General features: G+C 35.3%; 1 protein-coding gene across 3 annotated transcripts in view; it reads right to left on the bottom strand.

Annotated features, from left to right (window-relative positions):
- The window catches only part of NELL2 (neural EGFL like 2), a 360,977-nt gene that overhangs the window by 231,746 nt on the left and 104,263 nt on the right, over nt 1-24,968 (bottom strand). For all 3 annotated transcript variants that reach the window (XM_054444613.1, XM_063672658.1, XM_054444612.2), the window contains 4 exons: nt 23,122-23,194; nt 22,922-23,004; nt 21,898-22,026; nt 20,651-20,753 (listed from right to left, as the gene is read on the bottom strand). In XM_054444613.1, the coding sequence (XP_054300588.1) occupies nt 20,651-20,753; nt 21,898-22,026; nt 22,922-23,004; nt 23,122-23,194 (388 nt within the window). The remainder of the gene's footprint in view (nt 1-20,650; nt 20,754-21,897; nt 22,027-22,921; nt 23,005-23,121; nt 23,195-24,968) is intronic.

Below are 24,968 nucleotides of genomic sequence, written 5' to 3' on the forward strand. Positions count from 1 at the left end.
AAAGCTATTTTAAAGCTATTTGAAGAATTAATAAAGGAAGAATTAGACACCATTTTACTTCTATCAATCTAACAACACAATTTTAAAGTATGATATTCAGTGTTGTGAAGAAATATGCTAACAAATCTAATATAACTAGATATAATTTGGTAGTTTGTGGCAAAAGAATTATAATGATGTATAGTCTCTGGCCCAGTTATTACTTTTTCAAACATTTACTCTATGGAAATATTAATAATCCTATACTTAAAGGTAAAGCATGAGATATCACCCTTTTGTTTCTCTGTTACCTAAATAGAAATGTTAGAATCATCATCAGCTCCCTCCTCTATAGTCTACATTCAGATAAATGCCAAGTATTTATATTACCAAAGTCATTCCTTTTGTTTTATTTCAACAGCCATCATCCCAGTTTAAGTTTCATTAGTTTTAACCTAGACCACAGTCCTTATGATATTCCAAAGACTTTATATGCCAGGGATTCCTAGAAACACCACTATTCTTAGAATTAATATGATTAGAGGTATATTGGAAAAAAGACAAAATGACTGCTATTTATGGAAGATATGATTGACTACCTAGAAAGAAGAGAAACCCTGAGTAACTACTTGAACCAATAATTGAGCTATCAAACAAGTTGACCAAAATCAATAGCTTTCCTTTGTGCAAATAATAACCTACTGAAAAGTATAAAGTAAACAAATCTATTCTCTCAGCAATGAAAAATATAAAATACTGTGAAAAGCACTGCAAATCCACATTTTTTTCCATCAAGATTTACTATCGACAACTCTGTGAGGCAGCTAATTCAACAAAAACTCAAATATCTCTTTCTTCTTTTCCCCCACTTTGTGAACCAACCCAATGAACTAGATCCATTCATTTGTTTTGAACACTAACATTTCCAATGCATTGTGATTCTCTTTTCACATAACTACACACATCCCACCAACCTCCTCCTCACTGCCAAACTCACTCAGTTCTCTGGAATTCTATTTCTATCCTTTCCATAGCTTCAACCTCTTGGCCTTTTGGCTCTCCCTAAATCTTGTTATTCCAGCAAGAACACCACATGCCCCGTGGACTTCCCAAAGAGTAGCTGCAAATTCTTTTACCACCATGGATACTTCATATATATCATGAAATACACATCTGTACTTCAGAGTCAGAAGGTACAGTTGTTGTCACTTTTCTACCCCCCATAAAAAATACCTGCTTTTGAGGTTCCTGTCATTAAATTCCCTACCTACATACACACACGCACATGCACATACACACATTCATAGACACTCCCCTTCATTCACTGCTGACTTTGAAATCTGGTCACAGTCTCTCCGTCACAATGTCTGCAACATTCTGAAGGATTCTGACATCCATGTGATCAACCTATCCTGCACCCTGGCCTTTTGACTCCTTGGCTCTCCCCTCACCTCCACTTTACCTGTATGGCCACAGTTTTGTCATCACTCAAAACTACTCCACCTCTAAAAGCTCTCAATCAGACATTTTACTTTCCCATTCCAGCTTCTTATTCTTCCAGGTGGCCTCCTCAACTATTCCCACTGCATTTATTCTTCAACCTTGTTAGTGCTTCCTGTTCCATATGAACTAACTTTCTCCCTACCCCTACTGATGAGCCCTCAACTATCCTTGCTTTCTTCTCTATCCAATATAAATATCTTTAAGTCTCAAAGTTTAGTTAGTTTTTAATACTATCATAAACTTCTTTGTCTGGAGATCAAAATCCTAATGATGGATGAATCAATCTACTTTTCTCATGCCTACATCTGGGTTGTAAAAGGTTAGGGACAAATTGTATAACCAGATGGATGAATAGCACAACTTCTGGTTATCAACTTTATCTGGGACCTCAAAACTTTCATAGACTGTTTTCGGTACATTGTTAACTTCACCTGTGACTCTGCCTCTTCTCTCCAGTAATTCACCTTAGATCTCACTTCACAGAAAAAACAAATGCTGTGAGACATAGACTCAACTCCTTTAACTTCCTTTCTATCAAATACACATTTAGCTGCAACAATATCCATCCATTTCTCCTTCCCTTCTGTTTGTACATAGGAGGTGTCTCCTCTCCTAGCAAAGCTTGAATTCTTCAGTCATGCTCTGAATCCTATGCTTTCTGCTCTATTTGCACCATCAGTTAATTCCTCTCTTATATATGTTCAACCTTTCTCTCTCTCCTTATCTCTCATTTTTTCTCTCTCTCTCTCTCTCTCTCTCTCAAATGCTAGTGAATACATGCCATCAGCATTTAAATATTGTCTCTTCCTATTTCTTCCCATCTTAAAAAATTAAAAAAAATTCCTGAGCCCTACATGTGCATCCAGTAACTACCCCATGCATCCTCCCATTCACAGCCAAATGTATTGCAAAAAGCATCACCCCTTCTCCCACCCACTCCCCACAGCCACCATAATCTGGCGTCCTTTTCCAGGCCACCAAAAATGCTTTCAAAAAGACAACCATCTCCACATTCTGAATCTCATAAAAAATGTTAAAAGCATCGTTTATGTCCTCTTAGCACCTTCTGCTACTATGTATCACTTCCTACTTCCTAAAATACTCTTCCTTTAGCTTCCTTCAAACAATAATACTTCTGATTTTCCGTGTAATTTTCTGGCAACTCTTTCTCATGTTATTTTACAGGCTCTTCCATTTCTTATAGATTTTAAATGTAGCAGTGCCTCAAGGACTGCTCCTTGCTCCCTTTTCCTCTCAATATATTCTCTCCTTAAGTGATTCTGATCATTCCTGTGGCTCCGGTTAGCATCTACACTAATGACTCCCATATTTATAGCTCCAGCTCAGACCTTTCTTCTAAACATCAGACTTATGCATCGAACTTCAATATTTCCTCTTAGATGTCTATGGGCATCTCAAACTCCTTATGGCCAAAAGTGAACTCAAAATCTAATTGCCCTCCAGTATTCTCTACTTCAATAAATAGTATAATCATCATAGCCATCCATCCACTTTGCACAAGTCTGAAATATGAAATCCATCCATGATATGTCTTTCTCCCTCGGTCCTTGAAATCCAATTACTATAGGCAATCTATTCTACCTCTCATATATACGAATCCATTTGCTTCTTTCCAATTCCACAGTCATTTCCTACCTCAAACTGTAGCGTCTCTGAAATGGACTAGTATGAATGCGCCTAACTAATGTTCCCATATCCCGTCCTGCTTTTTCAATCCAGTTCCCACAGTGGCTCGCCTATTGAATTATAATACTTAATCATGTCATACTCCCGTTTAAAACCCTTCAAATGCTTCCTAATGCTTTGGTGATAAATATCGAAGTCTTTTAACACCACAACAGCCCGCATTATCTGGTCACTGCTTCTCTCCCCACCCTTATCCCAAAATACTCTACTTAGATTCTCACACCATTCACTGTGCTCAAGTCACACTGGAAAGATACAATATACCATACATCTAACTAGAAAAGATTTTCTTTTTAATGATGATAACACCTTGTGCTAGTGTAGGTGTTGAAAAAACAGGCGCTTCCAGATGTTGCTGAAGTGTAAATTGGTAAAACCATTGAGAATAATATGGTAATATGTGAAAAAATTCTGCATATTTTGTACAATGTTCAACCTATAAATTCTCCTTTTTAATACTGACCTGAAAAATACTGTGACAGTATTTTCATAATAGTGAAACCTGGAAACAAATGAACAGTAAATTTGAAAGACTTTGATGTGTATCCTCAAAGCATTAGGAAGTGTTTGAAGGGTTTTGAACTGGAGTATGATGTGATTAAGTATTATAATTTTGATAGATGATCCAGTAGCACTGTGGGAACTGGGTTGAAAAAGCAGAAGGGATATGGGGACGTTAATACTTTATCTGGTAGAACATATTTTGTTTCATCTGGTGAAAAACTGTCTTTTGATACAGGAGATCACACACACACACACACACACACACACAATGTATATGAAAACTCATCACTGTTTTCAGCGCAATCTAAAGAGACTGTCCCAGCTGAGAATTTTTGGTAGTTTCTCATATGTTTTGTGTGATAACTAGATCATTTGGGGAATTTTTTATCCTCAAACTATTCAAAATCTGGAAATTGTCTTAAGTCACCCTAAGTGAAAGTTTGCAACATTCTTGACAAAATAAAGAATTTAGAAAGGACAGTCCTTTCTATTCTGTTCAGGATGAATGCTTTTTCTAAATGCTATTCGCTGTGTCAGTTGTGTCACACATAACCCCTAGCTACTCTGCTTTATTAAATCCCCACTTCAAAATATAAAAATAATAAACTTGACACAATGAATAAAAATACAATTATTATTTTTGCAGAAGATGCGCAAGCACAATAATCTCAACTTACTGTTAATATTTACAGATGCAATTGAGTACAATAAAAATCCGTGAAAGAGGGGTCAAAATATGAAACACCTTATTCAATGAATGTTGCAACATGTATTGGGCATCTACTATGCATTAGTTACTGTCAAGTGATGAAGATACAGAGATAAATGACAGATGAACCTTGCCCTGTATGAAACAGATTAACTCAATTCATTCAATATAAACTCAATTCAGCTTTCAATATAAAGCTGGGTTAGAATTTCTTCAGAAGCCTCATTCCTTACCTGCCACTCACTCAGGACCACTGCTATTTCCACCTCATGACTGAAATTCAAAGGCTTAACCACTTCTGACCTTTGTGTTTCTGAACTAGTATTCTTTAAAGGTACTATATCATATTTCTATTCTGTTCTATTTGAAACACTACCCAAAAAGTAAAACTTCATGCCTCTGACATACCATGTATTACTTAAACATAGATGGCCTCAGACATGGTGACTGACCACTGGTTTCACCAAGTTCTTGATATTACCTGAAAATGCATCCTGCCCCAATGCTGAAACAAAGCCAGAGTAAGAATCATTTCGCTGAGGTCAATGAAGGCCACCATACTTCCTATCTTGTTATTCTTGGGTATGACTACCCCATTTGAAAGTAGCTTCCAAACACATTATTCCTGCTTTCATCTTCATACCTTGCTCACTTTCTTCCCTCCTGAATCATCCTCACAGGGTATAAAAAAACTGTAGAAAAGGCTACAAGTTTTTCTATCCCTGTTTCTTTATCCCCTTCAATGTGACTTTACAGGTTCTCCATCACCTGTACTGGCCTTGTGACTTGAGGTGGCCAATAGAATGTGGTAGAAGTAACAATGTCTGAATTCCTAGCCTAGGAGTAAAGAGGCTTTGCAAGTTTTGACTTTTTAGAAATATGCAACTATCATATAAAGAAGGCTGAGCTAACATGCTAGTTGAAAGATGACAAGGAAAGATGCTCTAGTCATCTTAGCATCAAAAAGTGAGAGTGTCATAAACCAACCATCTGAACTGACACACCAGCTAACTAACAGATACACATGCAAGCCCAGCATGATTGAAGAAAAAAATCCCAGCTGAATTCAGTCTAAATTTCTAATCTGCCAAACTATTTCTTAAGCTACTAAATTCTGGGATGTTTTGCTACACAGTAAATGCCAACTGATAAAATGGGCTTCCAATCCCCATCTCAACCATTGACCATGTAGATCCCCCATTACCTAACACCTCACTCTCATTGAAACCTGGATTTTCACTGAAGACAATGCTGCTTACTCTGAAGTCCTCCCATTTAGAGTGTTTATTTCCCACACCATATGTATGCTTGCTGTAGGAAGGAGTGTCACTTCCAAATTACCACTCTCTCACCCTCAGGAAAGAACTCAACCTCCTTTAATGTGTATGGCATCCGTCTCTTTCACTACCTTTTAAAATTCGTATCATTTATCTATGGCAGAGTCACTAGGGACTTTGGAACCTGAAAATAATCTTTCTCTCTACCTTAGGTTGGGATTTGTCTTGGGAAATTTTAAATGGTCTTTGGAAAACTTGTTCAACACTTAGAATCTAAATTTGCTTGATTCCTTGCCTCCTCATATACAATGGATTTCATTTCCTTATCACTTAAGCATTCTGTTTCCATAGCTATACCCTTGAACATGTTACTCCACCAAAATTAGTCCACCTCCGAAATATTTCAACTCTTAGCCCGTGAGACTTCTTTCATTAATATATTAAAATAACAAACAAAATAATATAGATTTTTTTAAAACCCCAAATAACCACAGAAAAAATTTTATGGTGTCCATCAGAGAATTATCTTTAAAAGATACCAGAATAAGACATATTCCAAGCTATTAAATCAGTTTAGAGACATATAATTATCATGATATATAAAAGTCATCTAGAACCAAGAGAAAATTATCCAAAGAAATTTTTAAAAAGACGAGCGATGGTAGATTTGCTCTCCTGGATAATAACTCATACTAGAAAGCTATGATAAAATACTGTAGAATTAGTATCCTAAGACACAAATAAATTAATAGAGAATGAGATAAATCCTAAAACATACTCAAATACATGTAAATATGTAAACATCTAATGTAACAGAAAGGTGTAATGTTCATAAGTGAACAAAATAATCATTTAACAAATGGTACTAGAATTATTGGTTAATTTGCTTGACCAAAAAAAGTTAACTAGATTATTATCTCATGTACACAAAAAATAAGTCCCAGGTTGTTTAAATTTAAAATGAAAAAAGAAGGGGACATTCAGAGGCTGGATAGTAAATATTTGATGAATAAAAAGAGGACAGGGCCTTTTAAAGCATGACAACACTGAAGGCAGAACTATTAGGAAAAGACTAAAAGAATCAATTACATGAAATTTTACATATTTTTTTTGTTGAAAAACAAAAGAAACAACATTATGAAAACATTTTTGCAACATATATATTAGATAAGGTTTATCATAAAAAGAGCTCTTACAAATGAGTAAGAAAAATGCAAATAATTAATTTTTAAAGTGGACAACATACATGAAAAATTACTTCATAAAACAAATACACAGCCTGGTGCGGTGGCTCATGCCTGTAATCCCAGCACTTTGGAAGGCCAAGGTGGGCAGATCACCTGAGGTCGGGAGTTCAAGACTGGCCTGACCAACATGGAGAAACCCCATCTCTACTAAAAATACAAAAGGAGCCGGGTGTGGTGCTGCATGCCGGTAATCCCAGTTTGGGATTACTTGGGAGCCTGAGGCAGGAGAATTGCTTGAACCCGGGAGGCAGAGGTTGCAGTGAGGCAAGATTGCGCCACTGCACTCCAGCCTGGGCAACAAGAGCGAAACTCCGTCTGAAAAACAAACAAACAAACAAACAAAAAAAAAACAAGAAATGTTTACACATTGTTAGTGGGAACATAAATTAGTAGAACCTCTTTGGAGATTTCTCAAAGAACTAAAAATAGAACTACCATTCAACCCAGCAATCTCAATATATGGTATCTACCTAAATGAAAAGAAATTATTATAGTACATCAAAATATATAGCAGGACTATTCACAACAGCAAAGTCATGGAATCAACATAAGTGTCCATCAATCCAGCCCATCAATGTAATGACTGGATAAAGAAAGTGTGGCATATATACATCATGGAATACTACACACTGTAAAAAAGAATGAAATCACATCTTTTGCAGCAGCCATAGATGGAGCTGGAGGCCATTAACCTAACTAAAATAACTCAGAAACAGAAAATCAAATACTGCATGTTCTCACTTACAAGTGGGAGCTAAACAATGGGTACACATGGACATACAAAAGGAAATAACAGATACTGGGGAGTTCAAAAGGGAAGAGTAGAAGGGGCGTGAGGGTTGAAAAATTACCTACTGGGTATCATGTTCACTATTCAGGTGATGGGCACACTAAAAGCTGAAACTTCAGCATTATACAATATATCCATGTAACAAACCTGTACATGTGCCCCCTGAATCTATAAAAATAAAATACATTAAATATGTTTTAAAACACAACAAAAAAATAGAAATTGTCAACAAATATAATGAAAAAAAAATTCAACCATCCAGATTTTTACCTCCACTTTAGTCCTTTATTCCAGACTCCAGGCTCAAATACCCGACTAGTTGCACTACATTTCCACTTAGATGGCTAACACATCTCTTAAAAATAACATGTCTAAATTGAACTTGATCTTAGCCACTCTCCCAAATCCAGCTCAATTACCAGCCTTTCCAATCTCAGGTATTAGCAACTCTGTCCTCTTACTTCCTTGATACAAAAACCTTGTAATCATCCTCAACTCCTCTCTTTCACTCATACCCATTTCTCACCATTAAAATTCCTGTTGGCTCTACCTTCAAAATATAGTACATCCAAAACCTAATCATTTCCCATAACTTCCACCTAATGAAGCTACCACCATTTCTTCCCTGTATAACTTCAAAAACAGACATGTCTTGCCTAAAATGTGTAACCAGCAACCCACTGCCCTTGGCGTAATAATAAAACTCCTTAATTTAACGCCATCCTACCTCTCCAGCTGAAACTCATATTATGACTCTCTGCACAGCAGTCACCTCTGCCACCTTTCACAACATGACACCTCACTACACAGAGCCTCTGAATATTCAATCTCTCAGCTTACACATTCCTCTTTCTCCTCTTCACTAGTTAAATGCTATTTTTCATAGAACTCAACTCCAACATCTTTTTCTCAGGAATACCTTCCCTGATCTCCGTGATGGTAAAATTTTACTTATTTCAGGTGCTTTATCAACACCTTAATACTGCACCATTGCATTGCATACTTGACTATTACACGATTACAGAAAAGAGATTAGGTGGTAAAACACTTATTTCACCTTTATTTCACTTAATTTCTATATGCCTAGAACAATCATTCCATATTACTATTTCTAGATCATTTCAAGAAATATTCTCCAGCTCATAAATTCATTCCTAGGCACATGGAAAACTCAGCCAGGACAGTTAATCCAATTCTTACATCCCATTTCATATTCTACTGATTGTCTCCCCCAGCTCTAAGTCCTTCAGCATTTAGGAACTGTGGTCTGAAGAGACATTAATACATTAAATAAATCAGTGAACAAGTACAATGTGCATCTTGTTCTATACCAGCCCGCTCCCTCGCTTCTTTCCAACTAAGAAATAAAAGTGACCTTTCTGAGATTCAGGGCCTGAGAAATGCTGGAGGTAGAATACAAGCATGAACATAGATGTGCGAATTATTAACACTGCTTTGCCATAGATGGTCCTAATTTGTGGTCAGGAAAGCTCATTTTTTTCTTGGTTTAAAAGCATGATGCTTACCCACAAAATAGTATGAAAAGAATATGTTATCTACTGCATTTTTTCCTCTTTCTCAAAGCATAATAAAGGATTAGCCTCCTAAATCTAATAATGATTTAGGCAAACAAACAAATAAACAAACAAAAGGCTCTTGGTTTGTGTTTTCTTACAAATAACGCTACCATAAATTACAAGATCCTAAAACTGGTTAAAAAGGCTTGAATAGGTTAAACAAAGACTAAGAGAATATCCAGGGCCATCTGCAAACACTTGCTTTTAGCATCATGAGATATATCTGTGCGGGCTCACTAACTCCTTGTAAATCACCATCTTTAAAATAACCTCAAGAATCAAGTGGTACGGAGCACAATTCTACGAGGAAGGATTAATGGGAGAATTTTTACAAAGGAGAAAAGAGAAGTTAAGCTTATGGAAAATGCATTGTCCTAAATTTTTCTAATGCTGTATTGCTTTTATTAATCTTCTTATCCTTAAAAGATTTACAATAAAAAAACAAAGACTTCAACGTATGTGGAGTACTAACAGTTAACAAGTTGGAAGAGACAGTTTAATTTAGCATTGAGACAGCACAATCTTTCTCAGCAGAACCACCCAGCATAAACTAAAACTATTTTATGGGACTACTCCAAGCTACTAAAGGCCTGAGAAATTAGACAGATGTGATTTATTCCACAAGTATTCAGAAAAAGACCTCATCTAATACTAATGTAAAGAAAAGTTTTTCAAAAAGCTTTTGGGATCAAAGAAGAATTCGACATGATCACTGACTTTTAAGAATTCCAGTTAATAATCAAGGTAGGTCCAAACCTTTTACATAGATACTTTTAATTTTAACTCAGTAGGTTTTCTCTATTCTTTATTTACCAAAAACAAGTAAAATCCAACCAGAAGGCATTTGCTTTTGAAATTTCTCTTCCTGAACTATCAGAATTGATAGTTTCTGTTCCACGTATGAAGTCTTACAAAGTAATGAAAAGTTATGCTTTCAATAATAGGCATACACATTTCATTTTAATATGAAATACTAGAAGATTTACTTTTGATTTTTCTATCTTCTCTTACTAATCATATAGAAATAACTATTATAAAATCATATTTCCTAAGTACTTACATAATCATTAAACATATGGGTAATTAAACTCCTTGATGTCTCCAGAACGTCACAAACTCTAAATTCTCCATTCAAACTAATTTTCTATTTCCATTAATGAAATATGTTACAAATCATATGAGACAATGTATAAGAAACACTGCATATGTTTAAATTGTGGTGCTGCCACTTTACTAGCTGGCTTATCTCAGGCAAGAGCAGTAACCTCCCTAAGCTTCACTTTCATCTGTAAATTGGGAGCCATTATGAGAAACAAGAGCTCTCACACTTAGAAAATACTTTTAAAATGTCAGCTTAAAACAACCCTAAAACATATCCTGACATCTTACTGCATACTTAAGATCAAAAAGAGAGAGAGAGAGAGAGAGAGAAAAGCAATACTGAGCTCCTGGACAGTCAGGGATGCACATCTGTTAGCTAAGTCCTTGCTAATCGAAGCATGTTCCATGAACCAGCAGTGTTCGCCTCACCTGGGAACTGGTTAGAAATGCAAACTCGTAGATCCCACCCTGAAACACTGATTCAGGATTCTTATTTTAACACAATCTCCAGATGATTCCTATCCCCATTAAAATTTAAGCGGCACTGAGCTAAGTGACGTGCTCCTGTATACAGACCTTACAGCTTGTCTGAAAAAAATTCAGGTCTCAGCAAAATTACCAGTGTTATGAATCATGGAGGTCACTTTCCAATGGTTAAAATCATAAATATTATATCTGCATATTATCTATTGTGCTATAGGACTTCAAATTATCTTTCCTGGGTTACTGAGTTTGTTGCACAAGTATTTGTGAGACATCTCTTTATAACTTGCAATAATATTTATAAGTGAGGGCCATTATGAAGGCAGCCGAGAATTTTTTTTTTAAACTCACAATGTAACTAAAGTATAAAACAGTCAATAACTCCAGATCTGAGCCTTAAATCCTAAAACCCTGATATGGCCCTATAGCTTAACCCAAATTCCAGAGACCATGTAGCCAGTTCCCTAATATAGACAACATTCTAGCAATCTAGCAACATTCTAGCAACATTCTAGGGGTGAAAGGGGTGTGAACAGGAGCTGCAGCTATTTAGAAACAAAATCTAAGTAGAGGCTCTAGTATAGAATATAAGTGAAATATGTACTGTGGCTCGGAGTGGGATTGCAGCAGATATTCTGACAAATAGATATGTTACCAGCTTAACATTCTTAAATTGGAAGAAGCTCCATTCTTACCACCACCAACTCCAGGAACAATTTTTAAGGCAATTTCATGTGGTATTTTTTTATAGTTAAATATTTTTAAATTGGGGGCCAGATTTTGCATAAAAGAAAATGTGCTTAAACTGTACTCCATCTCAACCATCTTTAAACTGAAATGTGTCTGAATTGGCAGGGCGCAGTGGCTCACGCCTGTAATCTGAGCACTTTGGGAGGCCGAGGCGGGCAGATCATTTTAGGTGTTTGAGACCAGACTGGCCAAAATGGCCAAACCCCATCTCTACTAAAAGTACACAAATTAGCTGAGCATGGTGGCTGGCACCTGTAATCCCAGCTACAGGAGGTGGAGGCTGCAGTGAGTCAAGATTGTGCCACTATACTCCAGCCTGGGCGACAGAGCAAGACTCCATATCAGAAAAAAAAAAAGAAAGAAATGCATCTGAATTCTGCTTTATCACAACCGTCTCTAAACTGAAAAAGTGAATTCCTTTCTGTCCCTTCCTCACACTAAGCTCTCATACCATTATGTTTTCTTTAATTCTTAATCTATAATAATTTTATACCATTTATAAATATGTACAGAAAACTGAAGGCCACATACCATTTTCAAGGTAGCCATTGGAGAGGCCAGTGCAGCTGAGTTGTTGTTTTGTACGTTTGGTTGAGGACATGGGTGCTGTGGCTTTATTCTCAAGTGGGCACTATGTTGTCCCTTTACCTTTATTGTGCAGTTGGGCTGTCGGAATTACTACTTTCCACGTAATTGCCAAAATCAACTTCTAAGATGCTTTAAATTGCATATGTCTCATTCTTCCCTATTCTTACTTCAAAATGCAATTTTGTATTATCTCAATTGAGAACAAAATAAGCTCATTTTTAAAACAATTACTTAACAGCACTGGAGATAAAAAGTTGCATTTTCTGCCTAAGTTAAGTGTTTTTCTTCTCTCTTAAATTGGGTCTCCTATGAATGATACCTAGACTATCGCTCTTTTGCTTTGGTATAAATCTGAAATCCTCTTACTTATTTCAAAGCCTTACGATACTAAGAAGGAGGACTAGCCTTCTGATCACCTAAAGAATCCCATTTCGGTCCCCTAGAACCATGCTAGACAGTTTGATTTAATTATTATTGCAGATAGATTTGCATAACGCTTTCTTCTGAAAAGTCTTAGGTCACTTAAGCAATGCCATTATATGTGCAGAGAAATTCTTTTGAGAAAGTGTAATGGGACATGAAAAATAATAAAATCCACAAGATACATTTATTCAAGGATTTTAATAATGAAGAGAAATTGCAATTCAGAGTGAAGAACTAGAAGCTGAGTACTCTCTATTATTTTTTAATAAAACATAATTAAATAGGCACAGTATAATGCCTTAGAGACAGAGCACAGTATCCATGTTATGTCTACTGGAAAACCCACTTTCATATCAGATAAAAGGGGAGGTCAATACATTCTTATGCCATCTGTGGAATTTATTGAAGATGCAGAACAGCAATTAATTTAACAATAATTTTATATGAGTGCACCAGACAACATTGTTTGTGGTAAAACAAGAATATTTGGGCTTCCATTGACTATCTCTCATTAAAAGATCTCCCACAAATTGCCATTTTCTTGTCAAGGTTGCCTGGGAAAGAGAAGAAAAGCCCCCCCAATGCCTTTTCTAAAGACCTACTGAAACCAGGAGAGACGTGCTGTTTTCAGGCTTCCCTCAGCACTTCCACCGGGTGCTCCCTCGCCAAAGGAAGAAAACATCTGGGACCATCTTCTTGTAGAATAATTTGGCAAAAGCTGGCAATATTAAAAGTGTCGTAGTCTTTGACCCAGCAACTCCACCCTTAGCAACTTACTCTATAGATAAAGCCATAAGATTGCACCAAGATTATGCATTAATGGCTTCCTGCAATATTGTTTCTCATAACAAATATATAAATTAGTTAGAAACAATCAAAATATCTTTAGAGAGGGAAGAAATAAAATAATAAACTATATAGTGGAATAATATGCAACTATTTTTGTTTAATATGAAAATGTCTCCAATATATGTTATTAATAAAAAAACAAAGTTCAGGAAAATGCTTAATATCATTTACAATATATAAAAAGCCTAGACAGGCAATGTGAGTAGACACATTAAAAGTCATCTGGAGGGATACACAAAAATCAGAAGTTTGGAGGAGAAAGAATAGGGAGGTGTTTATGTTTCATTTTATATCTGTTTGCATGGTTTGCAGACTTATTATACGCATGCATTATTTTTAATTAAAGCATTAAAAATACTGTGCTAGGATTGGGAAGAAAGAATGCTAGAGTTAAACAACTTACACTACCCAGGACTAGCATACAGGACATAGCAGCTAAGTCACTGTGACATTGTAATCACTCTGTGATTCTGCCCTACATTTCCCTGGCATTCCAGCTCTGCTATGAGCTGACTAATTAACAGTAGATTTATATTTTTCTAAATATCATTAAGATATATCACATGCTGTCTCACAGTAATTAATCTGAAGGCTGTATTGTTAATCTAGTTTATTAATATATTGCCAATTTGGTATTTTTCCAGTGATTTGACATTTATCAGTTTTTATAATGTTTAAAAGGTAGCAGCATGCCAAGTGCCTTTTTAAAGGGTTTTTTTTTTAATTAAGATAAAATTAATGACAGTACAGTATTTGGGAAACCTACAGGATTATCTTGATGAAATCTCTCTCTTTAATAAATTTAGCTATTTGTCTTTAGAGAAAACATTCCCTATCAGAAGCTCATTATCTTAAAGTAATACACAAGTGAACTATTTTCTTGCCTATTTGTCACATATACCTATAGAATTATAAAAGTGTTCTAATTCTATGATTTATTCAATGTTACTTCAAATACTAAATTAAAGTAATTTTAGTGAGAAAAGACCGTCTAGACCAAGGCTGGATATATGATTTCCAGTGACACCATTAGCTTTCAGCTCATTCAATTTTTTGCTGTGTCATAAAATTCCTTACCGACTACAGACTTTCAAGAAATATTCTTAAAACAGCGCATCTGATACATAAAACAACACACCTTTCTTTTGATTGCTACTTCTACCTTTTTCATTATTACATAATTCCTCTCATTTTATACTGGCATTCTATTCATGTGGCCCCTCGTGTCTCCATCACACCAACTAATTTATAATTGTGTTCATGCATGAGAACCTCTAGTACATCCTAAATATTTCCCATGCTTCCAGCATTACTGTAAAAACAGCCATGTTTATTGGTTACTTTGTTTCAAAAGTATTTTCTTTTTTACCATAGCCTACATAAATTATGTTTTCCCCCTCTGTTAAAAACAAAAAAAAATTCTTGGTGAATTATATTCTGCTGATTTTTGTTGAAAAGTCAAGAACACATGTTCAGAAATCTCTGATTCCATTTTATCAGATTATCATCCAATTTTTTAAATCACTAAGTACTTGAGCAGCAATCATTTAGTCTCCACTACCCCTACTTTGCTATGCATTTTAAGGTGACAGGACTAGAATCATCTATATTGATGTGCAAATAAAATAAGCCTCCCAAATTACCACTTCTACTAAAAGCAAGAAAATAGTTCTTTGGAAAAGTATAAACAAAATATTTACTCTTACTTTTTATTATTCAATATTAATGAAAGCAGCCCATAAATATACAAAAAGGCACTCATCTTCATTAGTCACCTGGGAAATAACAAACTTAGGCTGTGGTACAATATCATTTACCAACATCATTTATCAGAATGTTAAAATTAAAAAGACTAAAAATGCCAAGTGTGGGTGAGGGTGTGGGGCAACTGGAATTTTCATACCTTGTTGGTGAGAAAATAAACTAGTATAAGCACTTTGGAAAACTGTTTGGAAAATTGGTTTTGCCATAGAGTCAAACAGTTTTACCCTCTGACCAAACAATTCCACTCTTTTAAATATATACCCATCAAATACATACATAACTAAGACGAAGAAACATGTAAAGAATTATTCTATGAGTACTATTCACATAGCCCAAATCAGCAAACTACCTAACTGCCATCCAACAATAGACTGAATTGTGGTACATAAACACAAATAAAATATATGCAGCAATAACTATAACTGATCTGCAGTGGACATCAAAATGATGCAATAAGTATGAATGAGATGCAGCTATATTTTTGATCTGCATCAAAAATACGGATGAGTCTCACAAAGCTGATTCTGAGTACAAGAAGCCAGACACACAAAACAGTACATAATAATGAGATATTAGTTCTGGGTTTCAACCTTGATTAAGATACGCCCACAATATTGAGGAAGACAGTGGCCTTGGGGAAATCAGGACACAATTTGAGAGAAAAAAATTACCGTGCATTACATACTATTTGATCTTAGTAATGTCACTTAATCTACCTGGCTTCATTATTCTTCTATAAAATGGGGATAATGAAACCATACCTCCCAAAAGCAAATGGCTGTTTCAAAGAACCCTTGAGGTCCTACATAGCTTTAAAATCTAAAGCTAATGAACTAATGAGATCATTTCACTACTTTGTATTTTTATCAATAAAAACATGAGTGACTCTTTTAATAAAAACAGTAATAACAGTTAACATTGTTCTAAGCACTTTACATTTATTACCTATTCAATGCTTACACAGCCCCTATAAAGTAGATATAATTGTTATTTCCATTATACAAATGAGGCAACTGAGACCATGACAGGTTAAGCAATTTGACCAAAGTCTCACAGCTAATAAGTTGTGGAGTCAGAATTCAAACCCAGAAAATCTGACTTGTAACTCACAGAATTAACTACTCAATATGGAAAGATATTACAGTAAGTCCACTTTGACTAAACCAAGATGGCTTTTAAAATTAAGTTTAAAATAATCGTATGTCTAATCAGCACAGAGAATATTAAAGTGTAATCTATATTATATACTGAAACTCTGACCTTGCTCAACCAAAAGAACGATGATTTTTATTTATTCATATAATTCTGGACTCTGAGGAAATACCACTTAAACTGTTGCTACCAGGCAAATACCAACCAGTTCTGATGGTCACATTCACATTCCCTGTATTTGGGAACTCTCTAATAATGGAGGAAAGACATTACAGCATCAGTTCAGATTTGCCTCAGATTCCCTATTTTCATGAACCGCCTTTCCTGTGAAGCAGAGCTCTGTACACAAGCCTGAATCTACAATCAATATAAATAAATAAATAAATAAATAAATAAATAAAGGCATGCATGCATGTAATAGCATTAATATTCAGAAAAATTAAATTGTTTCCTAAATTCAGTGATTTTCAGTAACATTCGATTTCCTAGAATTTCAGTCAATTATTTTCTGATAATTCTTTTTTTAAAAAATCTGGGTTGAGATTTTATGTACTTTAATCATATCTTGACCTCATTCTATTTCAGAGTTAAGGTCACCTAAAATATTTATACTTTCCATTTTCTACAGCTATCTTGAATATGTGTCACTAAATCTCCCTGTTTGCTAGTTGAGAGCCTGAGACCGGGATAAAGGATGTGGAGGAGATGGTGACTGAAAGAGAAGAGGATGAGTGGTGAAGGCAAACTCTGCTGCCTAAGACTCAACTAGGATTCCAAAACACCTCTGGTGAGCTTAGCTACTGGTCAATAAAAGTGGATCAATTAGATTAATTATAACAGATGGTTGTTGTTGTTGTTTTTTTTTAAAAAAAAAAAAAAAAGGAATGCAGGCTGTCAAAGCACAGCACTTTCAGATGGAACTTCTCTGAGACCTCTAACTAACTGCATGTTCCTGAATGGCTTGGAATTCTCCTTATTAGGAAGATGGAGATAATACCTACTTATAGAACTATAAAGATCAAATGAGGCACAAAGTATGTGTCTTGTAACCTATAGAAGCAATATGGCTTCATTATGGCTGTAATTACTATGGCTTTAACGATTTGGCCTTGGCATTCCTGCCTTTGGATTTTATCCTCTCTGTTTAACTCCAACACACTATTTTAATGGTCCAGGCAGGAAATTAAGCCCCTCCTCCCAATGCTTTGTTTATGTAGATTCAACTAAAGAAAAGGCTTGGTTTCTTCTGACTTCTTTCCCAGAACAACCATCTTGCTATTCATCAGTATTTATATTCAGATAACGAGCTGGAGTTGAAGTTACTGAGGGAAAGTATAAAGGAAGCTGCAAAATAGGACTGCCCAGAAATGTGCAAACAAGTCTGATGAAGCAAGCCTGAAAGCATTAAAGGAAGAACACCAAAAAGTGACTGGCCACATGCACGTGTTTCGTTCATTCCAATCTCGGCAGAGTCACGTTCAGCAGTTAGGTTATATGATTTACCTTCCAAGGGCTTTAGAAACAGTAAGCGATTAATCTCTTTAAGATGTTTTCAATAATAATCTATTTTATCGGGTTTTGTTATTAAAAAGGCAGTTGAGCAGAAGCGTTTCAAAGATAGGATCAATGTAGGGTCTAAGAAGAGGGCTTATATTCATATTTAAAAGAGTAAAAAACATAGGAATTTATTTCTACTCCACTAAAATTAGATTTTCATAAATTATAACAGTGACACTACTGTGGAATTAACACAGGAAAATAAGACTGTTTCTCCTCACATGCAATGGTGATACACACACACACGCACAAACACACAAGACATCATAGATATGCGTAACTATTGGTTTCTCCCACTTTAAATACATATGAAAATCTGTACTGTTTAAGTAAGTCAGTCAAAGGATTACTATTACATTTATTTTAAGTGTTATTTGTCTTCTACAAGACTTTTCAGAAGCACATTTTCTGGATATTGTCAGTGACTTATTTTTAAATTGTGCTTTGCGGATACTCATTCCCAAAAAGAACCTCTAAGAATATTCACCATATGAACTAAATGCTTATTTCCCTAAAGGGAGGTATCTATGGCTGTTTACTGAAATGTCTTGCTAGCTCTAGTAAAATGTTAAATTCATTAAAACTAAAATTTCAAATCTTTGAAATAACAAGCAAACATAGGCATGAACCCTCTCTATTCCTCTCTATTCCATGGTACTTATCTTATATATCATTAAATGTGAACAGAAAGATAAAGTCACTTTACATTTATTATTTTTTAGCCATATCTAATGAGGGCCTATGGCTTTTTATTTTTTTCATTATGTTGTGGTCTGCTCACTGATTACTCACTTCCAGCTTTAACTATTTTCTACATGAAGCAAACAGTTGGTTTTCAATCATTAACACCAAAGACTGCCTGAAACACTCTTCATTAATGAATCTCAAAACATTTTATCATTTCATTATGTCTAACCACATGTTTATTGGGAAGAATTCAAGCATTAGTCCGATTTAGTCTGCAGTTTACTCTTGGTGACAGAGACAAATGGTAAGATGAGAATTGAAATTCACTTCTGACAAATCTCTCACAATGGCCCGTTATTTCAATCAACCTGTATCTAATAACACTGACATCACTTAATGCAAATCTATCATATCCATGAATTACAACATAGAATTATGGATGGAAAGAAGGATAAAAGAAGTTAAAGCAGGGCCGGGCGCGGTTTGGGAGGCTGAGGCGGGCGGATCACAAGGTCAGGAGATCGAGACCATCCTGGCTAACACGGTGAAATCCCGTCTCTACTAAAAATACAAAAAAATCAGCTGGGCGTGGTGGCAGGCGCCTGTAGTCCCAGCTACTCGGGAGGCTGAGGCAGGAGAATGGCGTGAACCTGGGAGGCGGAGCTTGCAGTGAGCTGAGATCACGCCACTGCACTCTAGCTTGGGCGACAGAGCGAGACTCCGTCTCAAGAAAAAAAAAAAAAAGAAGTTAAGGCAAAAAGTATGATTACTTGCTATTGTATTATGAATATGAAGCCATATATGTATATATGGTCCTTCTTCCTTCCTCTTTCTAACCACCTACAAAGAAAACTATATATTACCACAAGCCTCCTTTTATTAAGAGAAGTTCTAGAAAAATGCAGATTATTTCTCACCAAGGAAATTAGCTAGTGACATGTAAGAAAAATTGTATTCAATCCTTCCTAGTTTCACTGAATCGACTTGACTAGGCTAATACAGTTTTATGAGATGGATTGGCTTCAATGTAAACCCTAATAAAATTAAATATAAACGCATTCCTGAGGGAATTAAATCAATGGACTATGAAGCAACTTCCTGATTTTTCTCTGATAGCTCGTCACCCTCACCAGCAGTAGCACACTGCTACTGTCTCTCGCTCTCTCCACCCCCCGCCACTTCTCCCCACTTTGTCTTTTTGAGAGTATACATATAAATACACTTGCATTTACAGAGCTCTATATATTCCACAAACTTTAAAACAACTCAGTTTTCATGTATGTTACTACTCCTTTGTGGAAAAAATAGCTAAATTTTTAAATACTCTTTTTAACAAAGGTTTAAGTGAAGTCTTTTAAAGTATAAGAAACATAAATAAATTATTTCCATTATTTATTGAATGATCTAGAACCCAGTTAAGGGTAGTTACAGATAAGTCAAAAAGTATTTTCTGACATCAGAAGTGAACTGCTATATAATGACTGCTAAAAGGCAGAAAAGCTTCCACACATGGTGGTGTGAGCCTTTTTTTCCCTGAATGAAGGCCAGGGCCCTTATCTACACTGGACAATCCTATAATAATGTGGACTTCTGTTGTTTGGGCTAATGGAACAGCATATCTTCTGCTGCTGAAGGCCACTTGTATCATGGATTTCCTTGGTTATTGCGGACGTGTGGACCATTCTTAACCTATTTGGGAGACACTTACAATAAATAGTACAATTAGTGAAATGCCTTCCAGTAAGTTTCTTACACATCTTTCCTACTACTGTCACTATATGGAATAGATTACTCCAAGAAAAAATTGTCCTACTGGAATAGGGGCATAGCATTTTAAAATGGAAAAGAACTAATCAACCAAAACAGAGAAAGTATTCTTCCTTTATTCCATCACTTCTGAAAGCTATTTAGCTTGCCCAGATCAAACCAATGATGGGTGAATACTTATTAATACAGAGCTTTATTTTTCCAAAGAAAGTATTCATCATAAAAGTTATGCTCACATTTGCATTCCTTACAGCATTTGCCATCCACATACGCAAGAGCCGAATTAAGTGGGCAGTCAGGATTTGGGCAGATTAGAGTTTCACACTGGATGGTTCCATTCTGAAAAGGAAACAATATTTAAAGAATTTCCATGTTGGAGTTTAGTAGTTTTCAAGAATTTTTGAATCCATTCCTTAAATTTTAAACTCTTCATATGAAGAGAACAGAATAGGCCATTGCCAGGAGGGGAGGCGGTGCTGAAAATCACCACAAGGAGGCGCCAAACTGGAGACAGGACCACCGCAAGGAATTTGATTTCTAAAGGTGGCCAGAGCTCCCAGGTAGCTGGCTGCTCAGGCTTCCCATTTTATTGACTTCACTATGCCACATTCCATCTTCTACTCAATTTAACTTTTGCTCCCCATTTAAAAAATTTAGGAACATATCATGTTCCTGAATAAAAATTGTATCATGCACACGCACACACACACACACGCACACGCACACACACACACAGTTCTGAACTACTTTTGATCTTTTTATATGCATGATATTCTGTTTTTGAATAAACTGGATGAACTTTGAGAAATTTTTTTAAAAGCCTAATTCACATAGATGTCTTGACTTCTTTCCAGAAAACCAGCTTTAACAGACGAGTTCATGTGTAATTTAAAAGTTTAAAACCAAACTCACTTTGAACTTTTCTTTGAAAATGAACATATATTTCTGAAATCATAATGCAATAACACATTCTACTTCATTAGCGAGCAATTAGCAAAATCATATTTAAACTCTATAATTTGTATTCCACTGTATTAATAAACTATTAGATTGTCCCAATCATTTAAACCCTATCATTTGCTTATATTGCTCAAACTGGACACAATATTTAATGCTGCATATGACTTAGTTTCATGAAAATGCATTCATGAAAACACAAGGGAGAAAAATCTCTGGAAATGTTAAGGATAAGAGGATAGTCTTCTTTAGGAATCACTTTACCTAATTTAAATTGCTAACTTCATGTTGTGTACCAATAAACTTAAACTTCATAGCATTCCTAAACCATAATTATCTTTAGAAGCTAGAAAGTGTTTTTAATAATGCAACACAGTTCTTTAGATATGACCAGGTTTGTTGGCACTTTAGTGTTGTGTCTTGAGGAAATGGGTCTTGAAATTTTCATAATTACATTGTTTTAATAAATTTTTAAAGAGTGGGAGCATCTGAGTTCCCTTAGTCTCAACTCAAATAGAAGCCATACCAGGCATGTGCAGTTCTTACAGCCGTCTATCCAGGACTCAAATTCTCGGTAGGTGGTTCCCTTCATGGTGCAAGTCCTTTCACAATAGCACTGATCCAATCTATTCATTCGCTGTTCAGCTCGAGACAGCTGTGGCACAAAAGAAGGGGTTTTACATTGTTCATCCTTCCAGCAACACAGAAATGTGAAACACTCCAGCAGGCATCTTGTTTTTAAAAGTATGTAGCAGTAATGGTGGCTGTGCTCATCAACCACTTGCTATAAACATATTTAAGACTTTAATTTAATTTAAAAGAATGGGTCTTTTCCTCTCCTCTTCTTTTTGTGATAAATTTGCTCCCTGCCTTAGAAACAAACAACATAATTTATAAGACAGAAATCAAAGGTTAATTCAAAACATCACTCAAATGCAGAGAAGCACTTTCCATTTAAAAGAAAAATGTTTAATTTCATTTATATGCTTATTCAAGTAAAAAAATAAAATTCAGAATTTATGTTGTATAAGAAACAAATCATACACGATACAACACAACCATCAGGTAATCTGTAACTACTATACAAAATTATAAGTCTAGTGAAATTGTAGGTAAACCTGATATGTGCTTAAGATATTAGTAAATAATCCTAGAACTGTAACATAATGGTAGAAAGCATTTATGGGATCATTTCTTTGATACAATTCTGGTATCTATATTCTTTACACTGTCCTACTGCCTCCTTGCTTGTAATGAAAAACTGAATAAAAGTAAATAATCATAAAAACTAAACAATAAATCCTCCTGTAGTAAGCAGTGTATAAATTAGGTAATCTGCCTCATTCCTGATTTACTGAATTATTTGTTATACAGATGGCTAGGGTTTTAATATTTATAAGCCTTTCCTTAAGCAGAGATTTAGATTCAGTCCTAGCAAACAGTATAGTATAAGAAGAGCCTCGAAGGTGAAAATCTATGGTTATAAATGGAAGTATTGGGAACATCAAAGATTTTTAAGCTTCCTCACTGTATTTTTGAGTAGCTTTTACCTTGGCTGATGTTTTGGCTAAAATATCCTGAAGCTCCATGATTTTCTGCACAAGTCCATGGAAGTCATTGCAAGTTGGACAGGCTGGAATTACAAACACTACATTCGGTCAAGATGCATTTATAAGGGGTTCAATCTGGTTAAGTCTATGCTGACAAGTAATATATGGGGACTCCACAGTGCAAGAACTAATAGACTTACTGCGATTAAGATCTGGGCACTGAGCAATAAATCCCTGGGGCATGACAAGTAATTGGACATCTTGCATTATACCCTGTGTGTGAAAAATAGAAAAAAAAGACATATTACTTTCATTTACCCAAATTATGTTCAATGGTCAGGTTCATGAAGGAAAATATGACAGAACACACTCACTAAAATCCCTGAGTAAAAAGTCTTTGTTAATACATTATTTCTACTTCATACCAAAGGGAAAGAAATTCATCAGGCACAATAGATGATTACCCATGTATTCTCTTATTGATAGTGTTTTTAAAGCCTTAAGATTAAATGTCAAGATATAATTAAAAGGCAATAGTTATGTTGTTTTGAGAAGTTATTTTTAGTTAGCCACTGACAGGCTTGAAAATGACCTTTAAAAAAATCCACCTGATAATAATTTCTAGCTTCAGCAACTCTGAAATTGATACCAATTTTAAATTAACTTTAATTATTGGAAAGAAAAGGATAGAAAAACTGAGTCATGAAAGCATGCTCATTTGAGCATCTCATAAAAGTGGGATCTTTTAAAACTAATTTCTCAATTTAAAAAGGACAATAGATTCATTAAACAGCTACAGCAAAATATAGTGATGAGTTCTTACGAGTACAGAAAGTTTACAATGAAAATTTTTTAAATGCCAGCTGGAAATGACCTGTTTTACATAGAAAATTTTATCACACATTTATAGGCAAAATTTACATGCATACTTAGTCATTAAGGTATAATTAGCTTCCAGCTTGCTGGGCTCCTAAAGCAAAGGCCAATGGTGGCTCAGAAATGATCTATCAGACACATCCAGCTGTCTCTTTTATCTGCCACACTCCCCCCATTTCTTCATGCCTTTATATATTTTATTAAATTAATATTTCACTTTATCCATTTGAAAAATGCAAACAAAATATCTAATGATAGGGATAACAGTACCAACATGATATCAATATAATTTTAAACGTACCTATAAAGATTTACCAGTAAAATACTGGTCTCTATGTCTTGTACATGTTTAATCTGATTAATAGCATGTATCAATGTGAATGATAAATATTTAAGTATTTTTACTGTGTGGGTATTACTGGCTCCATGGTGTGCTTGGGCCTAGATTGATGAAGTAAATTGTGTACCAACTCCTATCACTTAGAAGCAGCAACATAAAAACAAGGCTATCGTGTACAGTTATGTAGTTTGTGCACTGTACAACTCTAATGGATACTATTTATGGACTACAATAAAGAGAATGACCCCTAGAATTATACACATAATTGACATGTGGAGATTTTGAGGCCACACTCAGGCTCCATGGGAAGGACTGTCACGATTAAATAGGGATGAGATTTGGGACTCACAGCACACATCTGCTATCCCTTACCTGGGAAAAGCGCATGGTTTTAGGATTTCCAAGCATGGAACCAATTTCCTATTTGTGTCACTTACTATTTGCCTATCTTTAAGCAAGTTACTTTACCCCTCTGTGCAGGTTTATGCATAATAAAACGGAAAAAAAAATGAACCTGCATCAAGACTAGCAAGGCTACAATTAGATGGAATCATATATTTCAAGTATCTGGTTTCCTGGTAACAGACAATGCTTAAATAAATTCCCAAAATACCTTTATAGAATTATAAACTTTGCTTAGAAAACAATTAAATTCACTGGTATGTGATCTACCTTGAAATCTATGAGTTGAACTATCACTTATCATTGTTTGATTTGGTAATCATTCATTGAGCCACTTCCATGTTGTAGGGACTGTCACAGTCACTGGGGGAAAATGATTGTGCTACGGTCTTGTAGTCAAGCAATTCTCTGGACTTTATTTCTTCATCT

This window comes from Pongo pygmaeus, chromosome 10, assembly GCF_028885625.2.
Source record: "Pongo pygmaeus isolate AG05252 chromosome 10, NHGRI_mPonPyg2-v2.0_pri, whole genome shotgun sequence".
In the NCBI taxonomy this organism is placed as follows: Eukaryota; Metazoa; Chordata; class Mammalia; order Primates; family Hominidae; genus Pongo; species Pongo pygmaeus.